Source organism: Kogia breviceps, chromosome 12 (genome assembly GCF_026419965.1).
Source record: "Kogia breviceps isolate mKogBre1 chromosome 12, mKogBre1 haplotype 1, whole genome shotgun sequence".
Lineage (NCBI taxonomy): Eukaryota > Metazoa > Chordata > Mammalia > Artiodactyla > Physeteridae > Kogia > Kogia breviceps.
The window spans coordinates 17,806,805-17,832,598 of record NC_081321.1 but is presented as its reverse complement, the minus strand read 5'-3'; the positions used below and the strand labels follow the sequence as shown (position 1 = coordinate 17,832,598).

Below are 25,794 nucleotides of genomic sequence, written 5' to 3'. Positions count from 1 at the left end.
AGAAAGGAAAGGGGGAAGGAAAAGTAATTCAGCCAGGTGCCTTCCGTCAGTCTAAAAGGAGATAGCAGGACCCAAGATCCAGATAATTGGAAACCTGTAGCAGAGATCTGTTTTCTTGAGTACACAAGCCTTACGCACATTAACTTTTCTTCACATTTCAAATGACCAACATGCTCGTCTCAACTAGAATGTCTTAATTCTGAAAAGCTGTAATTGGGCAGTGAAAACAATTAGAGGTGTGAAGATAGGGACAAATGTTTTCCAGTCGTATGTACCGAAACACATAATGAAAGTCATTTGTACTGAAACACATTTTAATTGAAGACTTCTAAAAGATTTTTCATTTCTTTACTTTTCTTGGAAGTGTTTCAACATACCCAAGAACTGCGTATGTCAGGTTTCTTGGAAACTCTGGGACACGGTGTTATTTATAATTGTCATCTCTGGTTAATTATAGCCTGATTGTATATTCAAATAATGTTATCTTTTACCACTCAGCTCTGTTACAGATTAGTGTTATGGGTGAATAAGTAAGCTTCTCAGGTAGGGAGAATCAGAAGAAGACCCTCATACATACATTTGTTTTGTAAAAACCACCTACTTTGCATCTTCAACACCCAAATGGCAAGTGGCACGGTTTTGACCAGCTACATACTCAGGTTCTGACCTTACCTGATAGGAAATCATAAAAACCTCAGCGTTTGTCCTGATCCTACCAGGCAACACTAATACAATAGAGTCGCAGTGCACTGCAATGAGGAACAGACCGGAAATCTCCCTGATCACTTCCCTCACTACCCAGTGCAGTTGTCCTAGAAAGATAATGCCCACGCTGTAATACCTGTTAGAAATGTTTGTCACGACATGTATCAGGATAGCTAAATACAGTAGCTTCAACAAATACTGATTAGTTTTTAGCCTACAGTGAAGTTCAGGAGTAGGAGGTTGGTGGCATTAGCTCATTAGTTCAGTGATGTCAGGGTTGAAATCACTTGATTATCTGGGCTGTTCCCTTAGAGTCACAAAATGTTGCTGCACCTACAACTATGCCATGAAGGCAGCAGACTCAGAAAGAAGTTATTTTCTTTTCTCTGAAGTTCGGTCTTCACTCACATAGTCATATTTCACTGCACCCCTCAAGCCGACTTCCATAAACACCTCCTTTGGGTAGAACTGGGTCATTTGCACATTTTCATGACAATTACCGGTCAAGGAAGAGAGACTACTTTAAATGGATCACAAATTAGTTTCTGGGACTGAATTAGAGACCTTATCCTATCCTTCCTGAGATCAAAGGATATCCTTTTTTTTTTTTTTTAAAGAAAGGCAGACCGCTACCTGCAGCACCTCATTTGGACGTGTCTTGAGTCTTGGAAGCTTGACTAGCCTACTTTCTTCTAGGAGTGGACCTTGAGAGCTTGTCTGGAGGGTCTAGCAGGGGAGAACAGCTTCTCATATACTCTCGACCGAAAAAGGGCCCTCCCCTATTGGGGAAGGCCATCCTCTTCTACTGAGCTTACAGCTCCAGGACAGATGTACATGGATCCATGGGGCAGGAAAGGGGACACCTGTCTAGCCATCCAGATCAGCCAGTCAACCCTGGTGATCAATGAGGTGACAGAGGTCGCAGCCAGATCACCCTCACATTTAAGGGATATCGTAAGACCAAAGGTTATATTGGCAGGGACAAAAAGAAAGACCAGAATGGCTACCGGGTAGGAAAAGGCCATTGTCAGCCATGGCTACATTATAAAAATGATACCAAAGCTCTCAAATATTTTCATCATAAAGCTGGTTTGTTTTGATTACATTTGATGTCATCTATCTAACTACTTTTGCTCTTCTCTGTTGCATGTCCAGGGCCTTATACCTTGTCTGTGTTACAGAAAGAATTAAATTACATTCAAGAATGTGTACAAGAAAACATTGTTTGGTGCCAGGTTAAATCAATGAATGTATGTTCATCCACATACTTTCTACATATTAAGGCCAACTTCTGTATTACTTCTTGTATATAAAAAAGATCTCACTCACAAAAATAAACATACAAATATGTGCATGTATTTCTTAAGGTAGCGAATTTATTCATCAAACATTAATTGCCTGCAGTGTACCTGAAATCTAAACACCTGCACATGCTATGCATTCATCAATAACTGCAAATAAGAATAGCTAGGAAAATGTCCTACTTTTCTTTCTGAGGTTCCGTGCAAATTCTTTGCCGATTTCCATAGAATAAGGTGAAAATTTGGTGAATAATATGTATATTTTAAATAATGATTTACTCAGTAATGAAACCAGTTTCTCTTTTTGGTGTTGGTCATATTCATAAGAAGCTTTAGCACATACAATATAGATGGGCTTGTAAACAAAGGTTAATTTTATTACTCTGGCACTTGGAAACTCTTCCATTACAACCTCCTCTTTTCTGCCATTGTCAACCCTTTTCTTTTCCTTTAACAGAGTGCCAAACATGAAATGACAGTGACCAATGTTGACTTAATGTGGATGTTTAATAATGAAAAAAAGTGTGTCAGTCCCAGCATTAGTTACAAATGGCAGTAAGTGTATCGGATGGCAGCCCTGTAATAATTTTACATCCATCATTCTTTCCTGATGCTTCACTGGCCATCTGATGGATGGGGCCAGCGGTGTTAACTCTTCAGAAACTGACACAGTGTATCTACTTCAGCATTATCTAACATATGCTCCTTCTCTTAGATAAAGAGAAGGCATGTGAGGAATTGTGAACTACAGGTTTGCTTTGAAAAAGTGAATATGAAGGAACTCATGCCTTTGTATTCAGTGGCAGGTACTACAATTAATTAATGATTTATGGGTGGCTTTTGCAGTTGTTGCCTTTAGCTAAAATGAATTAGAGAAGTCAGATTAGAGCTAGACATTTCAGTGGTAAGAGGAAAAACTCCATGAAGGAGAAAGCTATGTTAGGTAAATCATTCAGGAGGAAATGAGATAGATCATTGCAACAGTGGGACAAAACAGGAGTTTCTTGGTGTGTGTGTGTGTGTGTGTGTGTGTGTGTGTGTGTGTGTGTGTCAAACAAAAATGTCCCCAAACTTTTAAATCTTCTGCTTAGAATTTACCTGGGAACAAATTAAAATAAACACTAATGGTTAATATTTTCTCTTTATAAATAGGAGTATATATTATTTTTTATCCCTAATATAATTATTTATTTGGTGATTTTAATTAAAAGATACACACAATCTGAAGTTGAATATTCTCCTTTTTATTATTGGAGTCTCTCTACTCTAAATATGTATGTAAAATGGATAGAGAACTGGTTTCTAGACAGCGGATTATTAGAAAATCTAGACTAGCTTTTTATGTGCAAGTTGGCATCTGATCCTCAGGTTTTCTTTTCTTTTGTTTTTCATTCATAAAACCTTCTTAATACTGAGTGTCTTAGCTAGGGAACACTTCTTATGGGACAGGAGGGGAGAGGAAAACCCCTTAGTGAATATTATCAGCACAGAGCAGCCAGTTTTCAAAGACCATGACAAAGAGGCAAATAGGTATTATGTCATCACCCATCCATCACTCTATATGTCAGCCTTTCAATAATTCCAATCGACATTCTCGACAGGCTGGTGCAAGTTAAAGGGGCTGTTTGTTTCTAGAAATTGAGTATAGGCTGTCTATAGCCTTTTGTTCCAGATGGTTTTCTTCTGTGTCTTTTCATTTCTTTCTTTTTCTTTCTTTTCTTTTTGGGGGTATTTAATTGAAATACATGCCGAGTTTGCAGACTGCAAAGATCAGAGCTGTTTTCGTCCAGCAGTGGTAACTATGCATTAAACATTTTGATTTGTTTGAGCTTGAAGTTTAGTCCTTTTTTGCCATTTGCTTCATGGAGTTTGTGTATATTTACAGCCTCTGCATTTAATGGCCACATGCCTTATTTTCACAGATGGCCAGTGGAAGACTTTTTCTTTCTCTTAGTATAGCCTGCTTTCAGTTTTGCTACATTTGTCACAGTGCCACTACTTGCAGCTAGCAAGTGCCCACGCTTGGTGGGGAGCAATTATGGTGTGAGTTTTTAAGGAGCTTTTTAAAGGGTTTTTTTTTTTTCCAGTAAACTTTTTATGGTTTAATTTTCAAGCCTAGAAAAGCTGTGCATGTTTTCAAACAGAGAGTCTTGTGTTCTTTACATCATTCTGGTAGAGGGGTTAGTGCAGGATGGTCCAATAAAATGAGACACACAGGGCATGCCAAATTGGGCTTTCAGATAGACACCCACAGGCCTCTCTGATGATTGAAATTGTCTGTTCATTTAAAGATATGAGGATAGGCCCACAATAGTATTCCTGAAAAAAAAAAAAAAACGAGTTTGAAAACACCGTGTGGAGAATGATCTAGATATTTTTAAAGTACCTTTCCATGGTACATAGATAAAAGCCTAGAAGAAGAATAAACAATCCTTTTGCCAAGGTGATGGGATTGGAAATTTACATGTCCCCACATTCCTGATTTTTTCAAATTTTCTGTAAGTAAAATAAGAATCACTTTTGTTGTTGGACCACAAGTGTTATTTTTGAAAACCTGGTCTACTAGGAATGATCTTTCCTTCCCTTCTCCCTTGCTCCCTTCCTCACCCCCAAGATCAAACAGCTGTCTTCAAGACACTTAAACATTAAGGCACTGAAATACTCAAAGAGCCATTTGTTTTTCAGTTACCCTCATACTTAGTAGATAGATTGTATTCTCTCTTGTCATTTATTGCAAGTGACTTTAACAATATGGATTTAAAATTATGAGGAAAATACTCTGAATTTAACATTTATTTCAAAGGGCCTCACTGAGTCTTTCCACTTATACCTTTCCTCTTTTACAAATGAGAAACACTTGTTTATGAGTATAGGAGTAAAAATAGGAGTAATAATAGCTATTGATATTTAGTTTGTATCTTACCTCTTTCAAACTGCTTTCACATCAAATTTCAGTTCTGTACAGTATTATAAGCAGAAAAGTATTCATATCTTTGTTTTAAAAATAAAAACCTCGAGATATGACATTATTATAGGAATTCGAGTGGTAGATCAGTTTTTAAATATGACATTATTATAGGAATTCGAGTGGTAGATCAGTTTTTAAACCGAGGTCCTCTTGTTCAGATTTCAGTCTCTTTTCTAATGGACCATGCTGAAGATGTTCGGGAAGGTAACTCAGTGCCTGTTTGATTAGATTGTACCCCAGCGTTGGCCATGTGTATTATTTAGTACATTTTTGAGGATTTATCACACACACACAAAAAAATCCTTTAATCAATCAGCATCTCCGTCATTTGTGTATCTTTTTTCCAATTCTTTGTTTTTCCTGTTTCTGCTCCCTTTCTAGGTCTTCCTTTCTTCACCACGCACCAGCCCCCTTCATTAGAGAATGAGCCAGGAAACAGAAAGAATATGTTCCGTCTTATTTATTTGGCTTCTCATAGAAGCTCTCAGAAAACATGCGAAGTTTTAGCTGTTCATTAAAATGAGATTTTAAATATCTGTTCTACTCTAAATGTTTTCCCCTGAAATTACCATGGATAATTGCAAAGTGAACTATAACCCTGCTGTGCCTCTTTCTATTTGTCAAACCCAGCATTTCGGAACCAAACCATTTCTCTTTAAAACAGTCCAATTGTATTTATTTAACTGAGGTAACTACTGGCTACTGAGGCTGCATTTATAAGAATACGTACAGTTTTATAGCTTTTATTCTATGAAAAGGAAAAATTAAAGAGAAAAGGTCTATACGTTTCTGTAGCTCACTAACTGAGTTACCCATTGTTTATAGAACAGTTATCATCAGACAACGTTCCAGTTCTGTGTTTACATCTGTGCAGCCCTCCCACCTACCGGACACCCTGTGTAGGTTGTGAATTGTATTATTTTACTTTGTTGGCCTCCTATTTTTCTCACATTAAGCCTTCTGATTTGACTTGGTGTGCACAGTGTCTGTATCTGCCCTGGTTTGAAATAAAGTCATTTTTTTAGACTTTGGCTGAATGCTGAACACATATACAGACACTTGAAAACTCAGGTCTTAGTTTTTTCCTCTCCTGCCTTCCCTCTTCCACATGTACAGACCATAAGCACCCCTGGGACAAGTAAGCAAGGACCAATATTTTACCAGGATATTATTCATGTGTACCCTCTTTGTGAATGATTTCTTTCCTACGGATTCCTTTGAGTTGCTCTTCGGTTCATTACCCCACACACTCAATGCCTTCTTCCTCTCCGTGGCAGTCGTTTTGAATTTGGACATATAACTGCGTGTTTCACAATGCACCTAGAATCTGTAAATCTGAGTATTATTGGACAGTCCCTTCACAAAATGTGTTTCGATAATCATATTTTGGGGGTTTTGTTTCATAATTTGAAATATCTTCCTTGAATTTAAGAAAATGATGATAGAATTCTCAATTATAAATGGAGTACCTTTACATTTTGAAACATAATTAACAGCTTCTGGGGAAACTATCTATCATCATGGATAGAGAAACATGTATAGCTGTATTTGTTTGGTTTGAGCAACTCCAGTCGAGTGGAACATAGAATTGAAAGAAAATGTAAAGGGCCTTTAATTCAACATATCATCTGATGTTGAACTGCCAGGCAGGTAGTCATATGGCCAATACTTAAAAACCTCTAGGGAAGTGAAATTTTTTGCATCCTAAGACAGCCCACTCAATGGAGAGACGACTCTTTTATATAACTCTTCCTTCAATGGTTCGTTATCTTTCACTTGATAACTTACAACCATTGGTCACTATTCTGTCTCTTTACTACATATGGCCAAATCTTCTCTTTTTCACAAATAACAGGTCTTGATTCTTTTTAAACATGGAGGTTCTTAAGATATTTAAAGACAGAGATTGTTGATCTCCTCTTCAACTCTCTCTTGCAAGGTCCTGTGCAATTTCTCCATGAAGACAACAAGGATATTGATAGGAACATAACCCAAAGCTGAGTTAAGTCCAAAACATTATGGCCACGGTCTGCATTCCAGTTCTTGTAGAAAAAGAAACTAGACCATTACAACATAGTTTTTCTTAATGAATCCACACTAGCTTCTTGTTGTATCACATCCTGTACTAAGTGCTCTTAACTAATCCTATAACAATCAGCTCTGTCTTTTCTGGAACATACATTAAGTGCTCAAGTCATTGTTGCACAAATTCCCTCTTTATTCATGAAAAATCAGAATTAGTTATTTATGTACAATTCCTAATATTTCTCCCACTTTAAAATCAGTTCTTTAAAAATCATAAATAAGGATTCATTAATTTTATCCACAAGTTATCTTACTATCTTAGAAATGTATCCATCCAGATTAAGACTTGAATTCATAGAAGCTGTGTGTTTCCTTCAAAACAATCCTATCTTCAGCTTCGTAATACTTCTTAAGAAAACTTGATCTGCCAATACAGTTCACTTTGACCAGATTGCCTGATGAAACTAAGTTTCTATGAAATTTAGCAAGAATTATACTTCGAGAAACATTTCGTGAAGCTGGCTACCAACGTTCACAAAAGGAAATTAGATTGTGGAAACAAAATTATGGGTTCTAATTTATTATTTTCTCCACTAGGGGTATCTCTGAATTTAGAAGGGGAAAAAAAAATCAGGATTAGATAAGGCTTTTTTTGTAGTTGACTAAGCCACAAGACATTTATGGACCTTTCCAACCCCTTAGCTCATATATCCATATGATTCTGTGATGGAGAAAATGAATGGAAAAAGATTCCTAAGAGATACTAGATTTCAGAGTACCAAAGTGTCTGAGAAATTCACATTTGACCAGAATAAAATTAGTAAAAGATTTCTTCAGATTGCACTTTTGTTGGTGTTGGAGGGAAATGTATGTGTGTATGTGTGTGTGTATTTGTACATAATTTATTGTAAAGCTTTTACAACAAAGCTTTCTTTCCCATTTGTGCAGTTAGATTACTTGAGTGGATGCTTATTTTTTAGAAAATGGCGATCTCAGTAAGCAAGGGTGAAACCAAGAGATTGAAGGGGATCTCAGACACATGCATTGTTTTTTATGTTTTACTTAAGCTGATGAAAAAATTCTCCAACTGATAAATTGTTATGACATTATAAATAATCTTTCATCTTCTTTGGTGGTCTGTGAGGGTCACATAATTGGAGGGTTAAAAACCTTTTTTGTTTCTTTTTTCTTCCTGTGTCATTAGTATAGAAGGAGATCATAAAAAAGGTCAGCCAGAAGGGGTTTAACTGTTACTGAGTCAACATTTGACAGTCACACTCTATTCTGTCATTTCATGCAAGTGCTTTTTATGAGTTTTATAGCTTTGTGAGCTTTACTTCAGGGATGTCCATTATGATAGCCGATCCACAGCCCATCTCTTTCTTTGTGTATGTGTGTCTGATGGTGAGCAAAGCTTGTCATTTATATAAATCCCAATTTCAAGGAGTAATAGAGGAACCATCTACTCATGCAGTTTAAGCTTAGGTAACTAAGGAAATATCTACTCCCTCTAGAGTACAGTTTGTGTGTTTCTTTTTGTTTTGACTGCTCTATGAAATATCGACAAACAATGTGCCTTTGAGCCTTTACAAACACAGTGAATTTTTAGTTGTCTTCTATATAGTTGAAGAAATGGAATAGGAGAACTTTTCAATTTAAATATGTACTAGACTTATATTATGGGGCTATAAACCATCAGGCCTGAGAATCAAATGGAAAATAAAAAAGATGAAATACATTGTCAGGGATGATGCACAAGAGGAAAGAAAAAATCCCAACAACTTTTAGAGTTGTTACAAGCATTCTCCTTTTTAATGCATATTTGTCCACTACTCTGGCTGTAGACAATAAAGGATCATAACCACAGCAGGATACTTAATACTCATATTGAAATAACTATTCCTGTAATCCTTATATTTTAGGAAGAATCTTTATCTTTTCCATTTCTCCTATTTACTTTTTCCCTAATATTTATTAAAAGCATATCTTTTTCATTTTTTAAACTAATGAGAATCTGTCATATATTACAGCACCATTTTACAAATTAGGATTCTGAAACTCAGGGAGGTTAATTGATTGGTCTAAAGTAGTATAGCTAATATGTATGGCAGAGTTTGGTTAAAATGGCATGTTCCTGATCCCAAAGCCATTATTTTCTATATGGGTTATTTTCAAATATGTTCTTTTCCCACTGATCTCTATAGACTTTTGCCATTCCGAACGTTGTTTGCTTAGAAAGCACTGATCTTTACTGACCACTTCTAATCAGTTAATTACCCACATCTCTTATGTATTTCTTGGCTCTCCTTGCTGATTCCCACCATAGTCTGGTGTCATGTGCAAACAATACACGTGCTGTTTTCCATTATGCAAGTCATTGGATAAGCCACAGAGCCCAAAACCAGCTGCCAAATTCCCTAAGTGAATATTAACACATTAATAATAGTTATTTGAAAGTTGAGTTTTAGAGTTATTCATTTGACCCCAAGAAACTATATTGTCTAAAACTTTCTTTTCTTCTGTAGATCAGGTACAATTCACTTGAATGTTTCTTCAAGTCAACATAGGATCAGAAAATTTTTCAAGTTAAAACAAACTTTACCTAAGTTTCTTCTTGATCTTAGTAAACCTACCGAGTTGTATAAGGTTTGATTAGCCAGATAGGACTCATCTTTCCAAAAGAATTCTAGTTGTTATCCAATAGCTAGTTTTTATCCAATAGAAAGCATACAGGTCGTCTTGTTTGGTCCTTATTTGTAAATCCTCAGGACTATTTCATTTTGACTACTTTGTAGTAAGTAATCTGTTTGCACCCTGTACTCGGATGTTCCTCAGAGCAGTTCAGAATTTTGGCCAGTATTTCTTTAAGTGTGTTTTTTTGTTTTTTGTTCGTTTTATTTCTAATAGGAAAAAAAGTAGAAGAGAGACAGATGAATGAATCTTATAAGTTTCAGGGCAGTGTTTGGATAGTATTGAGAAGGCAGAAAAGTGTAAGTGCTATACTGGATTTATGTTCAAGAACACTGGTCGTAGACTGGGGGCATGTGGTGGTCTTTTTCTGTAAAAATTCTTGACTACTGTGCTCTTTATCAGAACCAGTTGGAACTAAGAGTATAAGTTTGGTAAAAATTATCACCTCTGCCCATCAACGTATTTTTCTATTTCCATAAACTCATTTTCTTTGGTGTTTCTTATTTCCAGCATCTTCCCATTTACCACCTCCCTACCTGACATTTACTGCCCTCATTTTGTTTCAGCGGTCTCTATTTAGAAAGGATTAATTTAATTATCAGAACTTTGAGAAGCACCTTTCTTCAGTAATAGTCACACATTTGAAAAGAGGCTTTGGAAAGGGAAATATTTAACCCAGGGTACAGAATCAGAAACGGTTGAGTTTTAGACATGACAGCACGTAGTTGGAGCGTTTGCAAAGGGGACGGCCAGGAACAGCTGGGATTCGAAGTAGTAGGATCAAAGGAATCTTCCCAGTGTGCCAGCATTTGTGCTTTATAACATTTGGCTGATTCTCCTCCTATATTCCTGAGTAGATTGAATTTAAACTTTTGAAGACTATTCTTAAATCCAACTCATTCTTTTGGTAGTTCAGTATATTATCTAGAATCCTATTCACACATAGATTTACATCTTCCTGTATACATACCATATATTTACCATATAACCATTTGGGTTTTATGATATACCCCTTACCTCAGTTCCTCTGTCTTCTGAATTTATTGTCAGCAAGAGTTTCTAAATCGTGGCAATGTTACCATTTTGATTTACATGCTACTGTAAGGTGTTTTAATTAAAGGCACACCACACCTTCTTCAGGTCCTCCAATCACTTCTCATTTACCCTGTTCACATGACTGAGAATTAGCTTAAATGACTATGCAAAAGGTCACAAAAGAAGTGCAGCTTACTGTGTTTACTTCCACTGTCTCCTACCAACATCCTCTTAAGAAGTATCATAAATTCCACTTTGGGGTAACTAATTGAATCATTTTATTATACTCTGTGCTTTAGAGGTAGATGATTAGAGGTTACTTATTGTAAAAACTACTTGTGACTTTCCAGCTCATCCTTTGCTAATTTTAGCTACTTGGTAAGATGGTGCAAGATCCATACAGCTGAATGCAGAATCTTCAGAGTTACTTAACATTTCATTTTTTTCTACTCCGAATGCGTTCATTTTGCTGTTTCTTCTTGAAAGACTTTTCTTCAAAATGGAAAACTCTCTAGAAAATATGTAGCATTATTGCCCTATACACTTTTAAATCAAAACCTGAGAGGTGATCCATGCCCAGTACATTCCCCAAAGATAGTACAGTAAAGTCTTCATTGACCCGGGGACTCTCAGATTATGTTGATGGAATGTGGGTTTTTTTTAATGTGACTGTCTTCTATTTTAACAGCTACATTTACTCTAAAGACAGTCTGTTAAGCTGGTGTCCTTGGTGCTCCTGGGCTCAGCTGAATATGCACAGCAGACTCTCTCAGCAAAAGAAATGCAGAACATGTAAAGCAGATGAAAATACCAGTTTCATACACAAAACAAAACTGGGTGAGGTTCTACATTTTTAAATGTATAATTTATTTCAACTTTAGTACTATATAATCTTATAGAACTAAAGTTGATATAAACTATTTTGTTTCCAGTTTCTCTACTGTATTTTATACTGATTGACAATTTAAAATATTTTTTCTATTAAATCGTATATCAGACTTTGATGAACAGAGAGAGACATGGATTCCAAGGCCACTAAATTAAGAGAATTTTTCATCTAGTATGTTTAGCTGTAATACAGTCAGAGATTTTGTAGAGATAAAGTATATACTGTATGAAGAATTTCAGTACCCTGTTGGCTCTTGTTGGGAACTTTAGTTGGGTCCTTTACCTGTATCTAATACAATTATCTTAAATAGTTGATTATTTTCTGTGAACTTTTTATTGTGTCAGTAGCTGTTCCACAGTGTATGTGATTCGTTTGTGTAACTCATGACTGTTCCTCAGAAAGTGAGGTGCATAATTACAAAGAAACATGAGCAAATTTTATGAAATCCAATAGGTGCTTTTCTTAAAGCTGCTTTGAAACTGCATCATCCTCAGAGCAATGATGGAAAGTTCTAGAGAGAGTTGTAAACCTTTTACTGTATGCTTTTCTGTTCTTAAAATCACCCAATTACTTAATTTGGAAATAGTTTAAAATCTCACGTGGTGTAGATCAAGCATTATATTTTTCTTGAAAATAATTTACTTTGTAATGCCATGTTTTCCATGAATTCAAATCATGCACTGCATGCTTTCAAATGACTTGATGTCTTTGCAGATCTAATTTTGGTATATTTGTATCTCAGATAATTCTCCAACTCAATATTTTGGCTTAGCAATCCAAATCAAATCGTGGTCCAAGTAGCAGGCACTCACATTGAATGTACAGAGACTTGACAAGCAATTAACAATGAATATTGAAACGTCTTCATTACCCTTGCATGAGGAATGCAGATGGCATTTAGGGAGATGGCAACCCGAGGGCACTACTGTGAATTATGTTTCAATCATTTGGTCACCTGACTATTGGAAGACTTTCTCTGGGCCTCATGCCACTTCTATACTTTTCCTGTCTGGCTAAAAATAAAGCAGGCATTCCAAATGTTGTAAAACAGGTTGCTTCCATGAAATTTCTATGCACATTTTGTGATTTGGGAAGGTTGTCTCCAAGGATCCCAGCATCCATCCTCTAGGCTAAGCAAACCCAAATGCCAAGACTGTATAGGGGATTCTACGAATCAGGGTTCCTTCAAAAATCCTGCTGATCATTGGCTTCAATTACCTCAGTATAACGTGCTGGTTGTGCAAAGGTGCATAAATCAGCATCTCATCCCTTCCAGAAGCTAATGCATTATATATAGCCCAAAGAAAAAAAGGCTTTGAATAATTATAATTTCCAGATTGAGATCTCATTATAAATTTCTCTTTTAAAGGAAAAAACAACACTGGAGAGTCTGACTCAGCAACTGGCAGTTAAACAGAATGAAGAAGGAAAATTTAGCCATGCCATGATGGATTTCAATATGAGTGGAGATTCTGACGGTTTGTGAAATTTTTCGTATATATTCCAGTAGTATGCAGAAGTGTCTGTTTAATACCAATTAAAACTACTAAAAAATATACAAGACAGCCACCTCATACCTGATCATTACAGTAAGAGTTCACATGTACTGAGTGGTTCCCACGTGCCAAATGCTCTGCTGAGTGCTATGCATAAATCATCTCATTACTCCCCAGCACAACCTGTGAGATAAGAACTCTTACAGATATAGAGATTAGCCCTTAGGAATTTTGAGTCATAATTTCCAAGACTACAGGGCTGTAGGCGCCAAAGGCAAGTCTTGGATTCAAGATGGCATGATTCTAAAGCAAATGCTCTCAATCATCATCTACCCTGTCTCTCACTTCCCTATTTCTTACACCTGAAACAAACTTTTCAAAAACGTTTTTCTATAAGCTCATTTTGAAGTTTCCATTTGTCAAACCCTGACCAGAATACATGGCTCAGAGGATATTTTCAGGATAGTTTCTTGCATTTGGGACCTTTTCCCTCTTATACTATCTACCATACAGTCAGGTGCCCTGCCTACTCTCTGTAACCCAACTAGAGCTCCAGCTGTACAGTCTCATGCTTCCCTCACGTGCCTTGAGACTTCTGTTGTCTGCGTCACCTTTGAACGTTCTAAACATCCACAGAGACAACTAAATAAATTGATGCTTTAATTCTAATAGCACAGCAAAGAGGGAAAAAGAAGAAAGTGCTTTTCCTCCTACACTGAGCCCTGGCTGGGAGCCTCTCTCCAGTGTCAGGTGACATACATGCATTTCAAGAGCGTGGTCCTCAACTTTGTTACTATGGCAGAAGCTCCCTGCACACAGAAAAGACTGAACCAGGGCAAACCAGTGAGCAGCCAAGGGACTGGCCAAACTTGAGCATTTAACCAGATAATTCTGTCGAGACCAAATTTTATTGAATTGGATATCCAAGAAAAGTCTGTGTTCTTCTAGCCTATTGTATCCAGACGTTTCCTTCTCTTTTCTGCTTTGCTTGGCTAAGATAAACCTGGCCTAAGTACATACAGAGAGCTTGCTTAGCTTTGATGAAGTCACATAATGTTCATTTTATTGCTTATGTTGCTGTAAAGTGTAAGAACAAGAAAAAGCAGATGTGCAAATGATCGTTTGCTAGCTACAAACCCATTTTAGGAAGATGCCACCATATATTAGCACTCCTTTTTGTCAATAAAAAGACAATTACTGGTAATAACGCATTTCATAAATTTTAAGTTGTAGCAGCGTGATAAAATATACCCACGGTAATCAGCATTAAAACATCAAAATTGTTGTTGCTGTTGTTATACTCAGTCATGCTTACATGTAAAATATTTTCCAGTCTTCATCAGACCAAAGAGCATATTATGAAAGAGAAATAATGAGAAATTCCAAATAAGCTGTGTTTTTTGTTTGCTGCTATAGAGGTCTTCAAGTCTGGGTAATTTTGGTTGATTCCTATCCTTTCAAATTAAGAAAGGAAAAGGAGTATGGAGGAAGAAAAGAAGAGCAGTGCTCTAGAAAAACCCCAAAATATTTGAAAATTTTACATGCTAACAGAATATATCTCTTTCATCTTTTGTAATGATAACCCTGGAGAACATCGTGCCAGAGTTATATGTTTTGCTTCTCCTTATTCTCTTTGCCTAAATTCAAGTATCTCTGGAAGCAGTTTAATCTGCTGAAGCCATTCTACAAAGTCAGATAAAGCCTAGAGGAGTGCCTGAAGCTCCCCAAGCTTCCACTGTGACACTTGGTCGTGTTTTATCATCCTGTGTCTTGCTGTTTGGAATGTAATTATCAATGGATCTCTTTGGATAACTTAGATGTTAGTGGGACAATTCAGGGAAATGAACATATTTTTTTTCACCTTAAATATGTGACTGTAGACTTCGTAAGAAACCATAGAATGTAACCATTCGTTTGTTCTTTTCCTACCATTTTCAAATTTCTTTTGGGAACCAGACTATCATTGCCGCATCAGCATATTTCATGCATGTATTAGCACATAATTTCAAAGAAAAGCCAAACACATTATAGGAGATATCTATATTGTATTTTAACCTTAAACATTTATTTAGCAGCGTTTTTATATAGCCTCAGAGAGAGAAAAAGCACATGAGTGTGCTGTTCTGTCAGTCTTCAGGTAGCAGAGACACATCCTTACCTGTGTCATCCATTCTGAACAGTTTGGTGTTTCACAATTTTGTGAGCTTTTTCACCTATCTAATATTTCTACAGTACCGGCATGCCGGTTGACCTATATTCTCTTTCCAATTTGTATCAAAGATCACATATTCAAGTTTCTTGTGTGCTCTTGAAAGTAAATGGTGAAACAGTCCGTAGTCCATTGAAAGAAAGGAAAAATATATTAGAAATGGTCTTAAAAATACAAATAACATTTGACACCACAAGGCTTATCACAGAAACTTCATAAACAAGCATCTGGCTCAAGAACTAGAAGTACCATTATTAGATGTGCTTTTGATTTTCAGATATTTTAATAGACAAAACAATAATGCAAGGAAGGGAATTGCCATGAGTTTTAACACTAACGTGAAGCAATGTTCCCTGTTTTTAGGAAGTGCTGGAGTCTCAGAATCAAGAATTTATAGAGAATCCAGGGGGCGTGGTAGCAATGAACCCCACATAAAGCGTCCAATGAATGCCTTCATGGTGTGGGCTAAAGATGAACGAAGGAAAATCCTTCAAGCCTTTCCTGACATGCACAATTCCAACATCAGCAAGATACTGGGTAAGAAAAGTATTAAGAGTTAAGTGATGTATGAAATACAGGTACAGTTTTGTTTTCTGCATTTGTTGAAAGAGACTGAGTTTGGAAGCCAGGCAGCTCATGTTTTCTACTTATCTAAAAATTAGGTACACCATATTGAGCCTTTTCTTCTGATCATGAAGCATCCCACATTTATCAAGAAATTGTGCCCAAATTCTGATTTAGATGTGTGTTCCTACACTAGTTGTTGTAATATTTCCTCTTCTTCAAAAATTTAAAATATTTGTATTAAGACGAGGAAAAAAAGCTCTTTTCACACAAGCCACTCAGTATTGGTATTGACCTTATTTGTTCTTTTCCTTTGTAAACACTATAGAATTTGTCATGTCATGGGGGTGAGGGTGGAGGTGGAGATGATGTCTGTTCTAATACTATAATTGAAAATCAGTTTAGATTGTCAGGACACAAGGAGACGTCTGGGTGTGCATTTTAAAATTTTTTTCTTTTTTTAACATCTTTGAGTATAATTGTTTTACAATAGTGTGTTACTTTCTCCTTTATAACAAAGTGAATCAGTTATATATATACATATGTTGCCATAACTCTTCCCTCTTGCGTCAACCTCCCTCCCATCCTCCCTAGCCCACCCCTCTAGGTGGTCACAAAGCACAGAGGTGAACTCCCTGTGCTATGCTGCAGCTTCCCACTAGCTATCTAATTTACACTTGGTAGTGTGTATATGTCCCTGCCACTCTCTCACTTCGTCCCAGCCTACCCTTCCCCCTCCCCATATCCTCAAGTCCATGCTCTAGTAGGTCTGTGTTTTATTCCCATCCTACCACTAATCTCTTCATGACATATTTTTTTTTTTTTAGATTCCATATATATGTGTTAGCATACGGTATTTGTTTTTATCCTTCTGACTTACTACACTCTGTATGACAGACTCCAGGTCTATCCACCTCATTACAAATAACTCAGTTTCATTTCTTTTTATGGCTGAGTAATATTCCATTGTATATATGTGCCACATCTTCCTTATCCATTCATCTGTTGATGGACACTTAGGTTGCTTCCTTGTCCTGGCTATCGTAAATAGAGCTGCAGTGAATATTGTGGTACATGACTCTTTTTGAATTATGGTTTTCTCAGGGTATATGCCCAGTAGTGGGATTGCTGGGTCATATGGTAGTTCTATTTGTAGTTTTTTAAGGAACCTCCATACTGTTCTCCATAGTGGCTGTATCAATTTACATTCCCACCAACAGTGCAAGAGTGTTCCCTTTTCTCCACACCCTCTCCAGCATTTATTGTTTCTAGAGTTTTTGATGATGGCCAATCTGACCGGTGTGAGATGATATCTCATTGTAGTTTTGATTTGCATTTCTCTAATGATTAATGATGTTGAGCATTCTTTCATGTGTTTGTTGGCAATCTGTATATCTTCTTTGGAGAAATGTCTATTTAGTTCTTCTGCCCATTTTTGGATTGGGTTGTTTGGTTTTTTGTTATTGAGCTGCATGAGTTGCTTATAAATTTTGGATATTAATCCTTTGTCAGTTGCTTCATTTGCAAATATTTTCTCCCATTCTGAGGGTTGTCTTTTGGTCTTGTTTATGGTATCCTTTGCTGTGCAAAAGCTTTTAAGTTTCATTAGATCCCATTTGTTTATTTTTGTTTTTATTTCCATTTCTCTAGGAGATGGGTCAAAAAGGATCTTGCTGTGATTGATGTCATAGTGTTCTGCCTATGTTTTTCTCTAAGAGTTTGATAGTGTCTGGCCTTACATGTAGGTCTTTAACCCATTTTGAGTTTATTTTTGTGTATGGTGTTAGGGAGTGTTCTAATTTCTTACTTCTACAGGTAGCTGTCCAGTTTTCCCAGCACCACTTATTGAAGAGGCTGTCTTTTCTCCACTGTGTTTCCTTCCCTCCTTTATCAAAGATAAGGTGACCATATGTGTGTGGGTTTATCTCTGGGCATTGTATCCTGTTCCATTGATCTATATTTCTGTTTTTGTGCCAGTACCATACTGTCTTGATTACTGTGGCCTTGTAGTATAGTCTGAAGTCAGGGAGCCTGATTCCTCCAGCTCCATTTTTCGTTCTCAAGATTGCTTTGGCTATTCGGGGTCTTTTGTGTTTCCGTACAAATTGTGAAATTCTTTGTTCTATTTCTGTAAAAAATGCCAGTGGTAATTTGATAGGGATTGCATTGAATCTGTAGACTGCTTTGGGTAGTACTCATTTTCACAATGTTGATTCTTCCAATCCAAGAACATGGTATATTTCCCCACCTATTTGTATCAGCTTTAATTTCTTTCATCAGTGTCTTATAGTTTTCTGCATACAAGTCTTTTGTCTCCTTAGGTAGGTTTATTCCTAGATATTTTATTCTTTTTGTTGCAATGGTAAATGGGAGTGTTTTCTTAATTTCACTCTCAGATTTTTCATCATTAGTGTATAAGAATGCCAGAGATTTCGGTGCATTAATTTTGTATCCTGCTACTTTACCAAATTCACTGATTAGTTCTAGTAGCTTTCTGGTAGCATCCTTAGGATTCTCTATGTATAGTATCATGTCATCTGCAAACAGTGACAGCTTTACTTCTTCTTTTCCTATTTGGATTCCTTTTATTTCTTTATTTTCTCTGATTGCTGTGGCTAGAACTTCCAAAACTATGTTGAATAAGAGTGGTGAGAGTGGGCAACCTTGTCTTGTTCCTGATCTTAGTGGAAATGGTTTCAGTTTTTCACCATTGAGAACGATGCTGGCTGTGGGTTTGTCATATATGGCCTTTATTATATTGAGGAAAGTTCCCTCTATGCCTACTTTCTGCAGGGTTTTTATCATAAATGGATGTTGAATTTTGTCAAAAGCTTTCTCTGCATCTATTGAGATGATCATATGGTTTTTTCTCCTTCAGTTTGTTGATATGGTGTATCACGTTGATTGATTTGTGTATGTTGAAGAATCCTTGCATTCCTGGGATAAACCCCACCTGATCCTGGTATATGATCCTTTTGATGTGCTGTTGGATTCTGTTTGCTAGTATTTTGTTGAGGATTTTTGCATCTATGTTCATCAGTGATATTGGCCTGTAGTTTTCTTTCTTTGTGACGTCTTTGTCTGGTTTTGGTATCAGGGTGATGGTGGCCTCATAGAATGAGTTTGGGAGTGTTCCTCCCTCTGCTATCTTTTGGAAGAGTTTGAGAAGGATAGGTGTTAGCTCTTCTCTAAATGTTTGATAGAATTCGCCTGTGAAGCCATCTGGTCCTGGGCTTTTGTTTGTTGGAAGATTTTGAATCACAGTTTCAATTTCAGTGCTTGTGATTGGTCTGTTCATATTTTCTATTTCTTCCTGGTTCAGTCTTGGCAGCTTGTGCATTTCTAAGAATTTGTCCATTTCTTCCAGGTTGTCCATTTTATTGGCATACAGTTGCTTGTAGTAATCTCTTAATAATCTTTTGTATTTCTGCAGTGTCAGTTGTTACATCTCCTTTTTCATTTCCAATTCTATTGATTTGAGTCTTGTCCCTTTTTTTCTTGATGAGTCTGGCTAATGGTTTATCAATTTTATTTATCTTCTCAAAGAACCAGCTTTTACTTTTATTGATCTTTGCTATCATTTCCTTCATTTCTTTTTCATTCATTTCTGATCTGATCTTTATGATTTCTTTCCTTCTGCTAAATTTGAGGGGTTTTTGTTCTTCTATCTCTAATTACTTTAGGTGCAAAGTTAAGTTGCTTATTCTAGATGTTTCCTGTTTCTTAAGGTATGATTGTATTGCTATAAACTTCCCTCTTAGAACTGCTTTTCATGTATTCCATAGGTTTTGGGTCGTCATGTCTCCATTGTCATTTGTTTCTAAGTATTTTTTTATTTTCTCTTTCATTTCTTCAGTGATCACTTCGTTATTCAGTAGTGTATTGTTTAGCCTCCATGTGTTTGTATTTTTTACAGAACTTTTCCTGTAATTGATATCTAGTCTCATAGCGTTGTGGTCAGAAAAGATACTTGATACGACTTCAATTTTCTTAAATTTGCCAAGGCTAGATTTGTGACCCAAGATATGATCTATCCTGGAGAATGTTCCATGAGCACTTGAGAAAAATGTGTATTCTGTTGTTTTTGGATGGAATGTCCTATAAATATCAATTAGGTCCATCTTGTATAATGTATCATTTAAAGCTTGTGTTTCCTTATTTATTTTCATTTTGGATGATCTGTCCATTGGTGAAAGTGGGGTGTTAAAGTCCCCTACTATGATTGTGTTCCTGTCGATTTCCCCTTTTATGGCTGTTAGTATTTGCCTTATGTATTGAGGTGCTCCTATGTTGGGTGCATCAATATTTACAATTGTTATATCTTCTTCATGGATCGATCCCTTAATCATTATGTAGTGTCCTTCTTTGTCTTTTGTAATAGTTTTTATTTTAAAGTCTATTTTGTCTGAAATGAGAATTGCTACTCTGGCTTTTTCTGATTTCCATTTGCATGGAATATCTTTTTCCATCCCCTCACTTTCAGTCTGTAAGTGTCCCTAGGTCTGAAGTGGGTCTCTTGTAGACAGCATATATATGGGTCCTGTTTTTGTATCCATTCAGCCAGTCTGTGTCTTTTGGTGGGAGCATTTAATCCATTTACATTTAAGGTAATTATTGATATGTGTATTCCTATTACCATTTACTTAATTGTTTCAGGTTGTTCTTGTAGGTCTTTTCCTTCTCTTGTGTTTCTTGCTTAGAGAAGTTCCTTTAGCATTTGCTGTAAAGCTGGTTTGGTGGTGCTGAACTCTCTCAGCGTCTGTAAAGGTTTTTATTGCTCCATCAAATCTGAATGAGATCCTTGCTGGGTAGAGTAATCTTGGTTGTAGGTTTTTCTCCTTCATCACTTTAAATATGTCCTGCCACTCCCTTCTGGTTTGTAGGGTTTCTGCTGAAAGATCAGCTGTTAACCTTATGGGGATTCCCTTGTGTGTTATTTGTTGTTTTTCCCTTGCTGCTTTTAATATGTTTTCTTTGTATTTAATTTTTGACAGTTTGATTATTATGTGTCTTGGCGTGTTTATCCTTGGGTTTATCCTGTATGGGTCTCTCTGTGCTTCCTGGACTTGATTGACTATTTCCTTTCCTATATTAGGGAAGTTTTCAACTATAATCTCTTCAAATATTTTCTTAGTCCCTTTCTTTTTCTCTTCTTCTTCTGGGACCCCTATAATTCGAATGTTGTTGCATTTAATGTTGTCCCAGAGGTCTCTGAGACTGTCCTCAGTTCTTTTCATTCTTTTTTCTTTCTTCTGCTCTGCAGTAGTTATTTCTACTATTTTATCTTCCAGGTCACTTATCTGTCCTTCTGCCTCAGTTATTCTGCTATTGATCCCATGTAGAGTATTTTTCATTTCATTTATTGTGTTGCTCATCGTTGCTTGCTTCCTCTTTGTTTTTTCTAGGTCCTTGTTAACTGTTTCTTGCAATTTGTCTATTCTTTTTGAATCATCTTTACTATCATTATTCTTAATTCTTTTTCAGGTAGACTGGCTATTACCTCTTCAGCTCTTAGGTCTGTTGTGTTTTTATCTTGTTCCTTCATCTGCTGTGTGTTTTTCTGTCTTCTCATTTTGCTTATCTTACTGTGTTTGGGGTCTCCTTTTTGCAGGCTGCAGGTTCGTAGTTCCCTCTGTTTTTGGTGGCTGTCCCCAGTGCCGGAGGTTGGTTCCGTGTGTTGAGTAGGCTTCCTGGTTGGGGGGACTAGTGCCTCTGTTCTGGTGGATGAGGCTGGATCTTGTCTTTCTGGTGGGCAGGTCCACGTCTGGTGGTGTGTATGGGGATGTTGGTAGCCTCATTATGATTTTAGGCAGCCTCTCTGCTGATGGATGGGGCTATAGACCTGTCTTGCTCTTTGTTGGGTATAGGGTGTCCAGCACTGTTCATTGCTGGTCCTTGAGTGAAGCTGGGTATTGGTGTTTAGAGGGAGATTTTCGCCGTTTGATATTATGTGGAGCTGAGAGGTCTCTTGTGGACCAGTGTCCTGAGGTTGGTTCTCCCACCTCAGAGACACAGCCTTGACACCTGGCTGGAGTGCCAAGAGCCTTTAATCCACACGGCTCGAAATAAAAGGGAGAAAAAAATAGAAAGGCAAGAAAGGAAGGAAGGGAGGGAGGGAAGAAAGGAAGAAAGAAAGAAGACAAAATAAAGTAGGGTAAAATACAGTTATTAAAATAAAAAATTATTAAGAAGAAAAATTTCTATTAAAGAAAAAAAAGTGGGGGGGGTCGGTCTAACCCCAGGACAAATGGTGAAAACAAAGCTACACAGACAAAATCTCACACAGCAGCACCCACATACACACTCACAAAAAGAAAAAAGGGGAAAATAATAGTATATCTTGCTCCCAAAGGCCACCTCCTCAACCTGGGATATTTTGCTGTCTATTCAGGTTTTCCACAGATGCAGGGCACTTCAAGCTGACTGTGGAGCTTTAACCCGCTGTTTCTGAGGCTGCTAGGAGGGACCTCCCCCTCTCTTTGTTTGCACAGCTCCTGGGGCTCTGCCCTGGACCTGGCCCCGCCTCTGCGCGCAGGTCGTCCGAGGGCGTCTGCCCTTCGCTCAGAGAGGGCGGGGTCAAAGGAGCAGCGTTAACGGAGCAGCTGATTCGTGGTCTCTGGCTCACTCAGGCGTGGGGGGGGGGCACGGATGTGGGGCGAGCCCACGTGACGCTGCACCGGCCCCAGGCACACCGCGCGTTCTCCCGGGGAAGCTGTCCCTGGATCCCGGGATCCTAGCGGTGGCGGGCTGCACAGGCTCCCAGGAGGGCTGGTGTGGAGAGTGACCTGTGCTCGCACACAGGCCTCTTGGTGGTGGCAGTAGCAACCCTAGCGTCCCACACCCATCTCTGTTGTCCTTGCCGACAGCCGCGGCTCGCGCCCCAGGAAGCGAAGAGGCAAGAAAAAGTCTCTTCGGCAGCTCCGCGCCCATTTCTGGAGCTCCTTTAAGCGGCGTGCTTAAACCCCTCTCCTCGCGCAGCAGGAGGTAAAGAGGGAAGAAAAGGTCTCTTGCCTCTTCGGCAGCTCCAGACTTCTCCCGGACTCCCTCCCGGACTCCCTCCCGGCCAGCCGTGGCGCACTAACTCCTTCAGGCTGTTTTCACTCTGCCAGCTCCAGACCTTTCCCTGGGATCCACCCGAGGCTCAGTTCCCAGCCCCGCCCGCCGCGGCGGGTGAGCAGACAAGCCTCTCGGGCTGGTGAGTGCTGATCAGCACCGATCCTCTTCGGAATCTCTCTGCTTTGCCCTCCACACCCTGTTGCTGAGCTCTCCTCCGCTGCTCTGAAGCTTCCCCGTCCGCCACCCGCAGTCTCCACCCGCGAAGGGGCTTCTAGTGTGTGGGAACCTTTCCTCCTTCACGGATCCCTCCCACTGGTGCAGGCCCCGTCCCTATTCTTTTGTCTCTGTTTATACTTTTTTCTTTTGCCCTACCCAGGTACATGGGGAGTTTCTTGCCTTTTGGGAGGTCTGAGGTCTTCTGCCAGCGTTCGGTGGGTGTTCTGTAGGAGAACTTCCACGTGTAGATGTATTTCTGATGTATCTGTGAGGAGGAAGGTGATCCCCACGTCTTACTCTTCCGCCATCTTCTTCGCTCCCCCTTAATTTTTACTTTTAGTATCCTTACGCGTATTTTCAGTATCATTTAAAAAGGGACTTTTCCTGCTATTGCAGCTTTCAGCTTAACAGATGACAAAAGTACATATTTACCCAACATACAAAGACACTGAAGCACACAGCAAAGATGGCTGAAAGGAAAGAGTACGGATTATAAAGAGACCTATTATACACCAATTTAAGTCACAGAAAGAAGGAAGGGAAGATGCCATTTCTTTGGTGCTGTTCTCTTTACATCATCATCAATGTCATCCTCACCATCATCTTTACCTTCAAGAGCATGGTGTCGGGCTTCCCTGGTGGTGCAGTGGTTGAGAGTCCGCCTGCCGATGCGGGGGACATGGCTTCGTGCCCCGGTCCGGGAAGATCCCACATGCTGCGGAGTGGCTGGGCCTGCGAGCCATGGCTGCTGAGCCTGCGCGTCCGGAGCCTGTGCTCTGCAACGGGAGAGGCCACAGCAGTGAGAGGCTCGCGTACCGCAAAAAAGAGCATGGTGTCCAGGTTCTTGACAACCTAAGCAAATTTTTATTTTCTCTGACTTCTAAGAGCTAAATAAAAAAATTAGAAGAACACTTAACTCTATCAGCACATTTTGTCTTTGACAAATAAGTAACAAAATTTGTTGAAGTTATTAAAGCTTTGTTAAAATCCATAGTGCACTTCGAATTACATGTAGCTAATGTAGTTTGCCTTTTGATTCTTTACATTAAGGAACCGATCATCTGAAAGTGGTTACTAAATATGTACATGTGTTTTTATGATCCCATATTTTCAACAATGTAATAGGGTGCCTCCCAGTCCACAGTGTACATTTGTAATGAAACAAAAGCAAACAAAAACCGTTAACTACTTAAACTTGTGTCTCAATTTTCATCTAAATGATTTTGAGCTCTTTAGATGAAGGTTATCTCAAAAGATATGAACATGTGAAGCTTTATGTGTACATAGAAAACATGAATATTTATGTATAAATATATATCCAAATATAAGAAACTGATCAAAAGAAAGTATTTTTTGCATCTTTACCATCTCTGATCTATTCTTTTTTATGACAACATTCTACCTTCCATATGAATTTTTTATTAAAAAAAATACCATATCTGTTTCATTTGGAAAAACTCTAGAAAAGAACAAAATACTTGATGTAAGCTTATTTCATATTTTAATATATCAGTTATTATCAAATTAGAACTCTCCAAATGTCAAAAAAACACTAAAAACTAAGATTGTTTAACCTGTCTTTATGTCATTCATTTATGTGTCTGAATACTAAAAAAATAATAATCACTGATTAAAACCTTACTCTAAGTATGAGAGAAATACCAGTTTTGATGATGTGAAATATTTTAGGAAATAGAGCAAAAGCCTTCAAGGGAAAGAGATGACTGGCTAAAAGAATTCCTTTCTGGTTTGAAGGAGAGAATATTAGACTGACTATATGATTATATCATAATAGGCTGCATGAAAGAGAATGCTGCTTAACAAGATTTTTCAATGAAATTATATTAATTAAAGATATAGCAGGGAAAAAAAACCCACCGAGGTGTCTTGGGCCTCAATATTTAGTCATAGCTTCAAATAAATAAGTGATCTTCAAATATCCACAAGATCATTCTAAATGGCTCATTTCATATAAAAGTACAAAGAAAGCTTGATGTTTTCCCTTTTACTGATTGTTTTGGATAACAGCCTCCGACAGCATGCCGCTAATTCATTCTGCTTAAAACAGGCGCTTGAGCTGGGTTGACATTTTACGTAGTCTCTGGAGATCCTAGTTGACATTTTAAAGGGCTTCTAAGCATTTTATAATACCCTAAAATCTGGTTTTAATAAGCCATTCTGCTGAAATTGTTAACATAAGGAATCACCTTTTACCGTTTGGCGCTAGATCAGGGGACGGGGGACATCTTTTTCTGATTAGGTATACAGTAGTTAGAGTAAAATGTGCAAACTCATTACAGACCCCATGGAGATGACACTATTGCCCAGCTCAAACTCTTCATTTTTATTGTGTTGCCAGCTTTAGAAAGGAAAAGAGCACTTTCAAGACTGATTTTTTTTTTCTCCTTTTTAACATCAAATATTTTCGATTGAATCTTCTTTTTTGTCATCAGGAGGAATACCTGAATGTACTTAATTCTTTTTTCTTTGTTGAAGGCTCATCTTTGAAAACAGCAGGGAACTTTTAACTCCCTGTACATGGTCCAGGGTGAGCAGCCAGCCACACCCAAAACAAGGAGATGTTTTCATCTCTTTTGAAGGTATCTAAAATGCTGTCCTCCCATCCTCATCTAGTGTGT

The 25,794-nt window shown here is 37.9% G+C and overlaps 1 protein-coding gene across 25 annotated transcripts in view; it reads left to right on the top strand.

Annotated features, from left to right (window-relative positions):
• The window catches only part of SOX5 (SRY-box transcription factor 5), a 1,010,478-nt gene that overhangs the window by 974,579 nt on the left and 10,105 nt on the right, over positions 1-25,794 (top strand). For all 25 annotated transcript variants that reach the window (XM_067008877.1, XM_067008891.1, XM_059082188.2 and 22 more), the window contains 2 exons: positions 12,984-13,092; positions 15,683-15,856. In XM_067008877.1, the coding sequence (XP_066864978.1) occupies positions 12,984-13,092; positions 15,683-15,856 (283 nt within the window). The remainder of the gene's footprint in view (positions 1-12,983; positions 13,093-15,682; positions 15,857-25,794) is intronic.